This window comes from Acinonyx jubatus, chromosome A2 (genome assembly GCF_027475565.1).
Source record: "Acinonyx jubatus isolate Ajub_Pintada_27869175 chromosome A2, VMU_Ajub_asm_v1.0, whole genome shotgun sequence".
Classification (NCBI taxonomy): Eukaryota; Metazoa; Chordata; class Mammalia; order Carnivora; family Felidae; genus Acinonyx; species Acinonyx jubatus.
In genome coordinates, this window is record NC_069383.1 from 114,934,861 (window position 1) to 114,948,505 (window position 13,645).

At 52.3% G+C, this 13,645-nt stretch overlaps 1 protein-coding gene across 13 annotated transcripts in view; it reads left to right on the top strand.

Moving 5' to 3' along the window:
- Positions 1–13,645, top strand: part of ATP2B2 (ATPase plasma membrane Ca2+ transporting 2) — a 384,493-nt gene that overhangs the window by 259,865 nt on the left and 110,983 nt on the right. For all 13 annotated transcript variants that reach the window (XM_053218944.1, XM_027042626.2, XM_027042629.2 and 10 more), the window contains one exon: positions 2,971–3,488. In XM_053218944.1, coding sequence (XP_053074919.1) covers positions 3,290–3,488 — 199 coding nt within the window. In that variant the 5' untranslated portion in view covers positions 2,971–3,289. The remainder of the gene's footprint in view (positions 1–2,970; positions 3,489–13,645) is intronic.

The window sequence follows — 13,645 nt, forward strand, 5'->3', positions numbered from 1 at the left end:
AATGGGAAACCAATCATGTTATAGAAGTCACTCATTTAATTGTCTCTCATCCCCAATGTCAGTTTCTGGAGGGTGGGAACTCTGTCTGGATTGTCCAGTGCCTGGCACAGAGTAGATGCCTGAAATACAATTATTGAATGGATGGATGTATGGATGGATGTATGGATGGATGGATGGATGGATGGATGGATGGATGGATAGATAGGTAGATGGGTAAATACATGGTTGAAGATCATTGTTCATCTTAACACAATAGTTAAAATCACCAGTAGCCCATTAACTCGTGCCTACTATTGTCATTGTAAATATAATTACTCCTAACGATTCTCGTAGCTCATGCTGCCAGGGATGTAATTATCAGTGCCTGTAAGGCACCCTGCAGGTAGCAGGGGGATAGATAGAAAACAGCACCTCGGGTTTAGGAAATCCCTTGTGGCTTGCAAAGCACTTTCTTGTTCACATACGGCACTTTATTTATGCATCGTAAGAACCCCATGAGAACCCCATGAGAGAGATTCACAAGAGGAGGCAGCATAGTGTCCTGATTAAGGGTGTGCCTCTGGATCCAGACTGCCTGAGTTCAAATTCCAACTCTGGCACTTACCAGCTCTGTGACCTTGGGCAAGTTGCTTCACCTCTCTTGGCCTCAGTTCCTTCGTGTGTTGTATGGGAATAGTATTATTGGTTTGGTTGTAATATTTTATTTTTCAGGAAATAACTCATTTAAGCCTCATAGTACCTATAAGGTAGATATTATTATTCCCCTTTCCTTTTTTTTAGATGATATTAAATTCATTTTATTCCCATTCTACTAGGAGGTGGAATAGCTAGAATTTGAACCCAGAGACTGTAGTTCTTAGTTCTCCTGCAGCTAACCTCTATGGCATGTCCACACACAGGCATCCTTGGGCCCTTCCTTAGCCGCTCTTCATAAGGATACACCTTTGGGGTCAAACCCAACTCATGGTTTCTGGGAGTGGTGCATGCTCAGATGGCCAAGGACCATAAGTGCTCCTACAGGACTGGGGGTGGGAGCCCCAAGCACACTCTTTCTTTGGTGTCTTGTGTCTCTGCTAAAGACATCAGGACCATTTTATATTCCATTCTATAAGATACTTGCTGCTCCCAGGATAAAAATAAGGCTTCCTACTGCACCCTTGAATACAGCTGCCCTCCTGTAAGGCATGGAAAGTTTCTCCAGTGGCTCCAGCACCCTATGACCCATAGCTGGGAAGCCCCACAACCCAGGTGGAAATACGACAAATTTGCATGTGGTTTATAATTAGTTCCCAATAAATTGGGAGGTAGAGGGGTCAATAATTATTATTTTGCAAATGAGGAAACAGAACCTTGGGAAAATGAAAGGACTCGCCCAGGGTCCCATAGCCAGGATTTGAGAGGACTTGGATTTGAACCCATCTTGCTCTGACTGTAGAACCTGTCTTGTTCACTGCCATCAGGCACTGTTCACCCATCAGCCTCTGCTCTTCAGAATAAGGAGGGAGCGCCCCCTAAGGGAAGGGGAAGAAGCACCAGGCTGGGAGTCCAGAGACCATCCCACCTCTGGACTGCCTCCCTCTGTGTGACTCTGGACAAGTTCCTTTCCATCTCTGAGCTTCCAGTTCCTTACTGAGAAAATGAAATTGAGTCTAAAATGCCTCCAACACTAAAATTTTGTGCAAGAGGAGAGGATGGTGAAGCAAAGAGATGGGACAGGGGACAAGGGGAAAGAATTGGGGCTAGGTCAGGGGCTCAATCCCATCTTCCTCTCCCCACCCCTCCGCCTTACCGTCCTGGACCTAGGATGGCCAGGTGTCTATGCCTACTGGGTGGGGCCAGTCCCCATGCCAGGCCCAGCCAAGCTCAGCAGAGGCCCTTTGTCACCCAACGCTTGCCGGGGGCCTTGGACACCGGTATTGGGTGTCGGGGTGGATTGGATTCTCTCCTGGCAGCCCTGCAGATACGGCACTTCTGCAAGGGTGGCCAGGCAGGCCAGCAGGGAGAAGTCCGTGCTCTCTTCTCCCGGGCTCCCGGAAGGACGTCGTGGCTGCTGTCCGTGGTGCTGAACTGTGCACCCCCGCCCCCCAGGTGAGGGCTCCATGCACCCCAGCTCATGCTTGGGGCCAAGCGGGGTCCTCAGTGACATCCTGGTGAATATGCATGAGCTGACTCCTCTGGCCAGACCAAGGGCCTTGATGAATGTGGTTGGGGGCTACAGGTGAAAGTGGGAGGCTTTCTCCCATTCCCATGCCTGGGAAACCAAAGGGGGGGATAACAGTATATCAGCAGATGTAGGTGGCATGGATGAAGGAAGCATATATGCTGGGGGACCTGGGGGCTCTGTACTTGGGGGATGGATGGGGTTATGCTCCGGATCGTGAGAGTGTGGTGTGTGTGCGTAAACAAGACTGTGAGCACAGGTATTTTTGAGGAAGGGAGTGGGAATATTAAGATGTATTTCTAGAAGCATGACTGCATGTGACAGTGTTTATGGTGCCAAGGGGGGTGTCCACCAGGGTATGTGTGAAGTGGGACTCGTGTGTTGGTGTATGTGTATGGCAGGGGGGTGGGACCTAAAAGTAGGCAGGTTAGGTGTACAGAGCACCCTGAGCTGTATAGGTCAGAGGGTGTGTATACACCAGGGTGCATGTCATGAAGTCAATGTGTTAAATAGCAGAGTGGACGATTAGGGGGTTAGGGCATGTTACGAGGTTGCACCAGGCTGTGGCTTGGGGGTGGTATATTGTGGAGTGCCCAAGTGGGCACAGTATATTTGGGTTTACAGTGTTTGCTGCTGTGCTATGGGGTATGGTATGAAACATCCACGTTAGGGTATGTGTATATGTAGTGGTTGTTATTTGGGGTGGTTTGTGTGTGTACAAGCACGTGCAGGCTGGGCCTTCCTAAGCACCTGTCCCATGAAGCCTTCAGTGCCTGACCCTTGTCACCACTCTGTGCTTGCCCCCACAGGAGCCACCACCCCTGACCATGTAGATGCCAGCTCCAGGGAGCAGCATGGGCCCCACTGAATGGAGACTCCTGGGTCTACAGCCCTGAGCCCCTCCGGCCCCTGGACGTTGCCCCGTGCCCAGGGACACCCCTTGGAGCTCACCACCGCTGTCGCCAGCCCACCTCGGCCGCCCCCTCCCCCTGGGACCCAAAGTCGGCCACCGGGAGCCACAGTCATCCAGTGAGGTTGTGCTAAGGACAGGCACACGGAGCCATCGCCCAGCAGCCTCTTGTCCAGCGCTGACTCTCGGGCCCACCCTGAGCAGGGACTGGGGCAAACATGGGTGACATGACCAACAGCGATTTTTACTCCAAAAACCAAAGAAATGAGTCGAGCCATGGGGGCGAGTTCGGGTGCACAATGGAGGAGCTCCGCTCCCTCATGGAGCTACGGGGCACCGAGGCTGTGGTCAAGATCAAGGAGACTTATGGGGACACTGAAGCCATCTGCCGGCGCCTCAAGACTTCACCTGTGGAAGGTAGGTGTGGAAGACTTGAACACAGTGCTTGGATTTGGGATCTAGACACCCAATCCCTGGCCTCCCTTCCCCAGACCCCAGGAACCCCCCTCATCTGGGTTTAAGCATGGGACCACAGCATTGCTAGTGTGCATTCAAATCCAGCTCCATAACCCACATCACTGGCCTGGGTTGTGCCCAGCTGTCCCAAATCCAAACTCTGATGGTGGCTCCCTAGGTGTCTGGGGCAGCCATAGGCCATGGAACTGCTGGAAGACAGGGAAGGCAGGAAGATGGGCCGTCATGGGAAAGGTGACAGATACCCATATGTGTCTTGCCCTGGAGATGGGTGTGGGGCTTTTGTGTAACTGAGAAAATGAACAGGCCTAGGATCTTGGGAGAGAGAGAGTTTCAGCTTCTGGGTGCTCCTCTGAAGGGGACCAAAGCCAGGTCACCCGCTGTGAGGCAGAAGGAAGAGAAACCAGCCCAGCCTGAGCACCAGAGCATAGAGTGTGTGTCACCATTCCCACTATCACTTTCCCCTTGCCATGAGGGAGAAGAATTCCCTGCATAAACCCCAAAGATATGGGTGTGAGGCACCTCCACAGCACTCCCCATGCAAAGAGGCTGCAATGAGCCTCAGTTTCTTCCTGTGGAAAATGGAACCGATGGCTACCTCACAGTGCCTACTAGAAGCCTGAGCATACAGTAGGTGCTCAATAAGTGGCAGCCATTATTATTCTAAAAAGTGGATGATAATCTCTCCCCCAAGCACAGATCACAAGCTGGAAGACAGCATTTGAATTCTTATCCCCATGTGAGAGATGAGAAATCCAAGGCCAAAAGGTCCCTCCTGTCCTGTCTCCTGACTCCAGTCCCCATGCCCTGGGCACTGCTGGGTACCAACCCTCAACGCATTTCCTATAGAGGCTGCTTAGGGACCCAGCTGCTCACCTAAGCAGAAGTTTAGAAACACCTTGCTCTCTTGGTGTTGTTTGGTTTTGTTTGAGGGTGGGGAGGAGAATAGTAGCCCAGGGCTTGAGAACGGCTATGTGTGCCCCAAGACAGGAGGGAGTCCTGCCTGGGGGCTCCTGGGCCTCATGTGAACCCTAGTCTGTGGCAGAATGGTCCGTGCTCATCTCCGCCATGAGGTTGGCACACTAGCCTTCCGGGAGGCAGTGTTGCCCTGGTCATCTTTGTCTTTTCTATGGGACGAGGAGATTCTCTTGAGTTGGAAAATCTTAAGTGTCTCTGGGCCTCAGACCTTCTGGAGAACCTAATGAAACTGTAGTCCTTCTTCCCAGAAAAAAACAAAAAAACAAAAAACACCCACATACTACAGACATGGCTCACACTATCAGCACATTCGCAGAGCCCCTCCAAGCAAAGCCATGGACCTTGGCATACGAGACAAACCTTGGTGTTAAGAACCCCACCCTCCCCTCCCCCCTGACAGGCTCTTGGACCCTGGGAAATTGAACGGCCTGCGGCCAAGTTCCAGCACCGTCCGGGGCCATTACCATTTGGTTTACTGTGTCCCCCAGTGCGTCCTGCTGGGAAAGCAGGAGCACACCAAAGGGCAGGGATCCTGTCCTGCTCCTCTCCACCCATCTAGTTCCCAGTCTGGTACCTGGCACAGACGAGGTTGGATAACTGCCCAGTAAAACCCTGAGACGTGGCCACTGAATCCCCAGCCCACAGGGAGCAGCTCATATGGCTGAGCAGCCAAAACAGCACATAATTCAGCCCAAGTGTAGCGTGGACCCCAGAGCTCAGAGGAGAGGCGAGGTGGGTGGGCCGTGAAGGTCAAGGAAGGCTTCCTGTAGGAGGAAGCATTGGAACTTGGCTATGGAGAAAAGAGAAGGAAAAGCATGTAGCATGGCATAAAACAGCATTTCTTAGGTGGAATCCTGCAGAATGCCAGTGTACTTGCAAAAAGGTAGGCGTTATGTGGGAATAAAGGAGACCCAGTTTTCTCATCTTTACAGTGGAGAGAATGATGACAGCTCAGAACATTGCTCTGCTGCCTGTCAGCTGTGTGTGTTTGGGGCCTTTTGTCTGACCTCGCTGGGTCTTGGCTTCCGAATTTTTCATGAGGACCCAATGAGATCTCTGATGGGAAAGATCCCTGAGAAGGAGGAAAGCCCGCTGCAGGACTAACCAGAGCCTCTGCTGTGTTGGTCCCTAGAAGGATCTCCCAGGTGCAGGTAGAGCTGGAAGAGGTTTGGGGTGAGGCAAAAGAGCGGAATGCTATTGACCTCAGACTTGGGTGACCTGGGTTCAAATCCCAGCCCTGCCATTTACCAGATGTGGGATTCTGGGCAAGGTATCCACCACTCTGTGCCTCGGTTTCCTCGGTTGTAAAATGGGATCATAATAGTGACTGTCTCATAGGGTGGTGAGGGCAGAGTGCAGTGGCTTAGAACAATGCCTGGCGCATGGATAGTGCTACATGTTAGGATTCAGCCCCAGAGACTAACCACCTCCATTTTCGCATTGGTAAAATGGGTTGTGAACGTTGAATGAGATTAGGCCGAGTGCCCCGTCTCTAAGTGCTTTATAAGTGTCAGCTCCTGTTGCTGTTGTTTTCATTATGGTTATCATTACTCTGGAAGAAGCATGTCCTCTGGAAAAGGTGGAACCTGACCCTCATGGAATGCTGGCCAATGTCCGTGAACGGTGTGACTACTTTTTCCCAGGCCCTTCTGTGTTCTCATTGCACGTGTTCCTAGAAGCATGCGTGGCTATCCCATTTCGTGGATGAGAAGCCTGAGGGCTCGAGGTCACCACCACAGTTCCCATCAGAGCAGACTTTGAACACAGCTCTCTTGAACACAGCACCCCAGAGGTGCCTTCACACCTGAGCCAAGCATGTGCACCTGGGAACAGTCCTCTAAAGACGCCTTCTGTGCGATAAGGGCCTGAGTAGTTGGGGGCCACCTTTTCTCTCATGTTCAGCATTTGTCCTGCCCTGTTTAGCCCTCTTCTGACTTCGAGAAATGCTTGCTTGGCCTCCAGCCCTAACCCCCAGCTTAAAAGCCATGTGGTCTGCGGCTGTGCCAGGTCTGGACAGGGACTCAGGTTGGCCATTCCCGACACCCTCTGTGCCCCTGGTCTGCTCACGTCAGCAAGGAGCCAGCCTCTGAGTCACTCTACAGGAAACTGCTCCAGGCCGTGTATAAATTAGCCTTCCCCTTCACATCCAGCTAATTTTAGGCAAAAAGATCTCTGCAAGTGATAGAGGGAGGTTGACACCAGGAGAATTCAACTCCCACCCGGGGTACCACCTACTGCCAGCACAGGCAAGGGACTCAGTTCCCATGACCTGACAGTGTTGGATTTTCCCCCTGAAGTCCTGACTCTGGTGACAACTCTGGGGTAAACGGGCTCCCTATGAGGGCCTCTCTCCCTGAAATGAGTTCTCTTTCTTTCCTCTTCCACTGTTGGTTCTGTTCCACTCTGGTGATGCCCTTCCCTCCTTACCCTCCACTGCTTCCTTTCCTTCCATACCCTTCCAGCATAGGACAATAGAGCCCAAGGCCCAGCTTCAAATTCTGACAGGCTTACTCTTCAAGGGACACTTATCTTCAAGAGACATACCGGAAGAATTCAGTTAACTTCCCCAAGCAAGCCTCCATTGCCTTATCTGTGAAATGGGAATAATAACACTACCTACCTCACAGGATGTGAATATTAGATAATCCACATGAAGGGCTTAGTGTGGCATATAGCATATCCTAGACACTTCCAAAATAACATTCATTGTCATTATTATTATAACCAAATATTTCTTACAACAACAACATGCATGGGCCATATCCTCATGAAAGAAATGGGGCGATTAAATAAGACGGTACTGAGCAAAGAGTAAAAGTGCTACCAGAGAAGGCTTCCCAGAGTAGGCTACTTTGTGATGAGTCTGGAAAGATGGGTGATGAGTGGCCTGTGAGCCCCAGAGGCAGGAGCTGTTTGTCATTCTCCACTGTGTCCCCAGCACTTGGTACAACACCTGGGGGATTGAACACATATTCACCGAAAGAAGGGAAGGGGATGGGCACCGAGGTGGCTTGGTCAGTTGAGTGTCTTGACACTCTGGATTTTGGCTCAGATCATGATCTCACAGTCGTGAGATCAAGCCCCATGTGGGCTCCACACTGAGCACAGAGCCTGCTTAAGATTCTCTCTCTCTTCCTCTGCCCCCTCCCCTGTTCGCACGCTTTCTCTTCCTCTCTCCCTCTCTTCCTCTCTCTCTCTATCCTTCTCTCTCTCCATCCTTCTCTCTCTCCTTCTGTCTCTGCCTCTATCTCTTTAAAATAAAATAAAAAAAATAAGAAGAAGGGAGGGAGACAGAAGAGGTTGGGGATACCCCTGGTGCGGGGTGGAATGGAAGGCTGTAGCCAGGGGACAGGACACAGGACACACGAGACACTGTGTCACCCATGGAACTGGCTTCAGTTCCCCAAGCTCAGAGTGGCATTGCCCTGAGCTGCTGGGCAGGAACATCCCTTGTCCTTCACTTCCTAACACCTGCACCTCGGGCTGTCAGAAGGGGCAGCTCAGACAGGTCCCTCTGGGTGCCCCCTGCATTGTGTGTTTCCTGGTGGGGGAGAGAAGGGGACAAAGAAGGTGGGGCAGCAGCAGGGTGGGGTGGGAACTGGATACTGGAGTGTTGTGAAACAGAACCTCCGGTTAATTTTGTATGAATCCTGCGGCCTGCCCAAGTGGAGGAGAGAGTGGGGCTGAGGAGAGCGGATCATGGGGACGGTGCCTCATGTTGCATAAACACAGTGTTAAACCAGAACATCCGTGGACCCGGCAGGGACCGTGTCATCATCCACAGAGCTGCCACCAGCTGGGCACGGGGGAGGATGTGAAGGCCACGTGTGTCTTAAATGTCTCTGGATCCCAGGCAGTGGGGATCGTCAGTTTATCATTGTGACGCTCTATTTCTCCATGTTCTCCATCTCCCCATGCATCACGGGGGCCCGGAGAGGTTGATAGGGAAACCGAGGCAGCCACAGATTCAGCAGTGTGCCAGGCAGGGTAAGGCTGGGCACCGCTCAGACATGGGGTCCATGTGGGGAATTCACTGCCTGGCCCAAGATGTGCAAGAATGCCTCTCAACCGGGGTCTTCAGGTGAAGTGGCCCATGTTCTGTTGTGGAACCCAGGACTCTCAGGGGTGAGGTCTGGAGGAGAAAAGCTCATCCAAGTATATAAGAAGCTGAGGAAGTGGGGCACCTGGGTGGCTCAGTCGGTTGAGTCTGACTCTTGACTTCAGCAGGGTCGTGAGATCAAGCCCCACATCAGGCTGCGCACTGAACTTAAGATTCTCTCTCTCTTCCTCTGCCCCTCCCCACCCCCCCCCCACACACATACATGCTCTCTCTGTCTCTCTCTAAAATGAAAAAAAAAAAAAAGGCTGAGGAAATGCAGTTGCCTTCTCAGATACTTGCATGGGTGGAGGAGGGGAAGCTGCATAGGGGGTGCTCTGGCCTCCCCTCTGTCACCAAGCAGGCTCCTGACCTCGGGGGCAAGACGCCCACACTCTCTGGACCTGAAATGGGAATTGTGCCACGTTTGGAGACAGTGAGTTGAAAATACTTTCAAAGTTTTCTGCCAAAGAATCATCTTCCCGTATTCCCTGAGTATTTCTATCCATTAGGATTCCATTTGATAGAAACCCATCTCAAACTAGCTTATGCAAACACGGGATTTTCTGGCCTGTGCCAAATGAAAGGTGCAGAGACCATCTAGCATCAGGCAAGGTTGGATCCAGGACCCTCAGTGCTGCAGAAGGGCTTTGTCCATCCCTCTCCTGCTCTCCTTCACCTCCATTGCCTTCCATGTTGGTTTCATTCTTGGGCAGGCCCTCACACAGTTAGCTTCAGGCTAACACCCCCCCATCCTGGCCCCCCCAGCAGCCAGAGGCTCCTCTTTCCTCATGGTCTCCTCCCCTGGGTCCCAGAACAGATTCTCATTTGGCCAACTGGAGTCACATGGCCATTCTTGACGCAATCCCTGCGGCCAGGGGAAGGAAGAGGCAGATAGGTCAGATCCGGGTCACATGCTCGCCCCAGTGGGATGCAGGTCAGTCCATCCAGACCGCATGGAGATTGTGGGAGGGAGAGGGAGATAGAGGCACAGGCCACACATGCTTGTGGGCCTACTGTATGGAAGGCCCCACTCTGTGCGGGGAGGGTGTGGGCATGCTCTGTGCCCTGGAGGAGAGCTTGGCCTGGATGAGGAGAAAGGGTGGAACTGAGGAAGCAGCTGAACAGTAAAGGAGCGTTTGGGTCACAGCTAAACCACAGCACTGTTAACATTTACACCAGTGTAGTGGGCATAAGCTGGGACAGTCCACAAGAAGTAGGTAGATGACTCGTGTCCCAGCAGTGAAGTGGCCAAGTAGGGGTCACGGTCAAATCCCAGCTGCACTCCTTCTCCAGCTGTGGAGCACTGGACCAGTTATCTACCTCTCTGTGCCTCAGTTTCCACATCTGTAACATGGGACGATAACAGTGCCTCTTTCATAGGGTTCCTGTGAGGATCCAAGTAATATGCACGAAGTGCTTGGTGCCTGGCATGTGGCAGGTGCTATGTCGGGGTCAGCTGTTATTATTCTATGCTGAGGATTCTGTGTGTGACTGTAGGGGCAGATTGGGTTTAAGTTAGCAGAGAAGACAAAGGCAGCTTATCTGGGCAGATCAGTGGGCCCAAGCAACGCCAGGGGAATCTGTGGGTTTAAAAAAAAAAGCCCCATATCTGATTGGCAACGCTTACACCCCGCCCCCCACCATCACCAGGAAAAATACATCCCTTAAAAGCACTAGCTTTCTGTGAAAGTCTGATGAATCACGTGTGGATGCTTTCCAGAATGCCACCCTCACATCTTTCTGAATCATCAATAAGATAACCCCACATGTTGATTGAGACACACTATCCATTCTCCCAGGCGGAGGCAGCGGAATATGTGCTAGGCCAACAGTTCTGCAGGCCTGGGTGCGGCCGGAAGAGAACAGGACAGGTAGCAAAAGCCCTGACCTGCCGCTGACCGAAGAGCTTCTGGGTGGATTCCAGCAGGACTGGATGAGCTTCGTTTTCCACAGACAATGCTGAGTGGCCTCGTGGGTGCTTTGCACAGTCAGGCACCCACAGGGGAGTGGAGGCTCTAAGCAGTTGTGCGGAGCGTTTATGGGTGCGCGCCATGCTGTGCAGACCCACTATGGAAAACGCAAGTCCCAGAACTACCCAGCGGCTGTAACTTGCTGTGTGCAAACTCCTCAGGGCCAGGCTCTTCCACTGGGTTGCCTCGTGTGGTCCTCACAGCAGCCCCTTGAGTGGGAAACAAGCACTTGGAGAGACAGGGGGCCCCGATTCTTTCTCTGAAGAGATCTTTGCTCTGCAGAATAAATATGCACCAAACACTAAGTGCCTACTCAGGAATGCAAAGAGCACGGGCTTTGAGGCCTGACTCCACCACCCTGGAGGACTTTGAGCAAGTCGTTGCATCCCTGTGAGCCTCAAGATCCCCATTTGTTAAGGGCATGATCATAGTGCCCACCTCCCAGAACCGGTGGATACAGGTGCTCAGTGACTGTCCCACTGCTTCTCCTGCTTCAGGCATGCCAGGCAGAGATGTAGGCTGACACACATTCACTTGCTGACCACGTATGTATTGTGCACTTACTGTGTGCAGGCTTGAGCCACACTCCTCTTCTCCAGGCTCCTCAGGAGCAGTGTTTGTGTGATGTGGCTGTACGCAGGACAGGTGGGGCAGCCAAGACAGGGACAGCCTTCCAAGACATTCCCTCTCCATCCAAGCATCCAGGGCAAGGAGAGAAGGATGTCAGACAGGAGACAACTCCAAGGTCACAGAGGCAGGCAAGAACCAGTAAGAGAGGGCAGCCAGGGACAGGGGCCCGGGCCTCAGTCCAGGAGGAGGAAAGGAGGGAGGAGCCCCTCCTGACCCCCTCTCCCTCCAGAGCTCCCTAAAGACTTCCAGGAAAGGGGGTATGCAGAGCTGGGTTGTAAACTTCCCTGCCCTGAAGACCCTCCCCGTCTAGCTATGATACCAGTGACAGCTGTGACACTAGGGATGCGTTAACACATATCGAGTGCTTTCAGACCAGGCTCTCTGCGGAGGATCCCTGGCACTACCTCATTTCATCCTCTCAGACAGGAATTGTTCATATCCCCAGCTTACAGATGAGGAAATTGAGGCTCAGAACAACACTAGTCAAAGGGGCCCAGCCAGGATTGGTACCCAGGCAGGCTGTCTCCTGAACATGCACACATAATCCTTCAGCTATTGCCTTCTGCTGATAAAAATAACTCTGCAGCCAGAGGGAGTGTGCTGAAGGTCAAAGGAGGAGGCGATCGGATCCATGCCTGATGGGGGACAAATACAGGAGAGGCTTTCTCGGGAGCTAGGTCTCAAAGGACGGGGATGAGCTGAATATGCAGAGGTGGAAAGGAAGGCACCCTCTTAGTGAAAGGGAACAGCATGAGCAAAGGCCCTGAGGTGAGCCCTGGGACGTTCACGGGAAGAAATGGGGAATGCATTGTGCTTGGAGCCTAGGGGACATCTCAAAGGGCAGAGAACTCCGGCCCACAGACCGGGGATTGATTTTTGTAGACTGTGACTTTTAGTTGGTTGGTTCATGCTATGTGTGCAGACTCAGCTTGGGTAATAGGTATTTAACTTGTCTGTGCTGTCCGTGAAGAGTGTGAAAAATGGGGATGGGGTTGGGAGAGGGTCAGAGTACAGCTCGTCTTCATGGGCCAGAAGAGCCAAAGAACTTGCTGAATGCAGGAGAACTGAAGTTTGGAAAGGTGTTTCTCATACCGGGTTCTCTGGGGTTCCACAGAGGCACCCCAGGGTACAAGGAGATAAGTGGGTGAAGCTCTGGGCTTCCTGCCCTACCATGTACCAGAGCAGCTCCTTTTTTATCTGCTTTGCATGGTGAAGCATCTGGTAAGATTTTTTTTTTCAACAAAGAGTTTTAAAAAAAGAAAAGAAAAAAATTTGAAAACTTTTGATGAAATTAGAAAAAGGCAGTAAACTAGAGTATCTAAAAGCCTGAGTTGGGGCCCAGGTTATATAAGTTCTCAGCGCCTTGGTTTTTATATCTGTAGAATTGGCAGGTGGTAAACAGCTCCAGGGCCCATACTGGTCTGTGAATTCAACGAGAAAATGCACAGGGAGTGCCTGGCCCACAGTGGGGCCTCAGGGAAGGTTTGTCCGTCCTCTTGTGTTGGGTCCCCAGGGGGTGCAGGGAAAGGACATTCAGCCCCCCAACCTGTATTAGAAGAGACACTGAGCCAGGAAGATGCAGGGGGGACCATCCTGACTTTGGCCCTTATTAACTGGGACCATCTCAAGCCCGCCCACCCTCACCCTGCAATTCTGTGCCTCATTCTCCCCATCTGGAAAATAAAGAGTGTGGGTCTGGTTGTCTCTGAGGCTCCTCCAGGCTCAGACATTCTAGAATTCTAAACACGCTGCCTCGTACCCCCAGTAGTACAGACATCAGACTGGCCAGAGGGTGGCTGACTCACAGCCAGACCCAGTTCCCTCTTCCCTCTGGGAGACTGTGGCCTCAAATCCTGGGGGCATGCCTCAGGCTCCACCCCAAACCTTCCACAGCCGTGCTCATGGCCCCTCACCCTAGCCCCAGCCCAGCAGCCCTTCCCTAGAAGGCAGCTTTTACACACACTGACTTCCAAAGGCCCCGTGGGCATTTCTCTGGCCCCCAGAAATGTTCTGTTTCTAATGACTTTGCCTCCCTGAATCGTGATCTCATCTGCCAAATGGGCCGAGGGGTGAGAGATGTTCAGTAACTCCAGGCTGGACCATCTCTAGTGTTAGGGCAACATCAGTGTTCCCCCCCAGCCTGGGTCCCACAAAGCTTAAGAGAGCTGAAGCAGCCTCTCCCTGCAGACCCGCCTGTCACACGAGAGGCCCCAACAGGGCAGGTAAGTTATCTATACAGGCCCCCCTCCCTGCACAATGATTATCTTACTCCTCCTGGCGCAATCCAGGCCCCTGCTGTGGTTTCAGACCCAGAGTTATTTATAGTCAGTGGAAATTAGTGCCTCGGCTGATGGTTCCCTAGTACCCCCCTGCCAGCATCAGCCTCCACCCCAAAGGGAGGCCCCCTGGAAATTTCCGTGGTC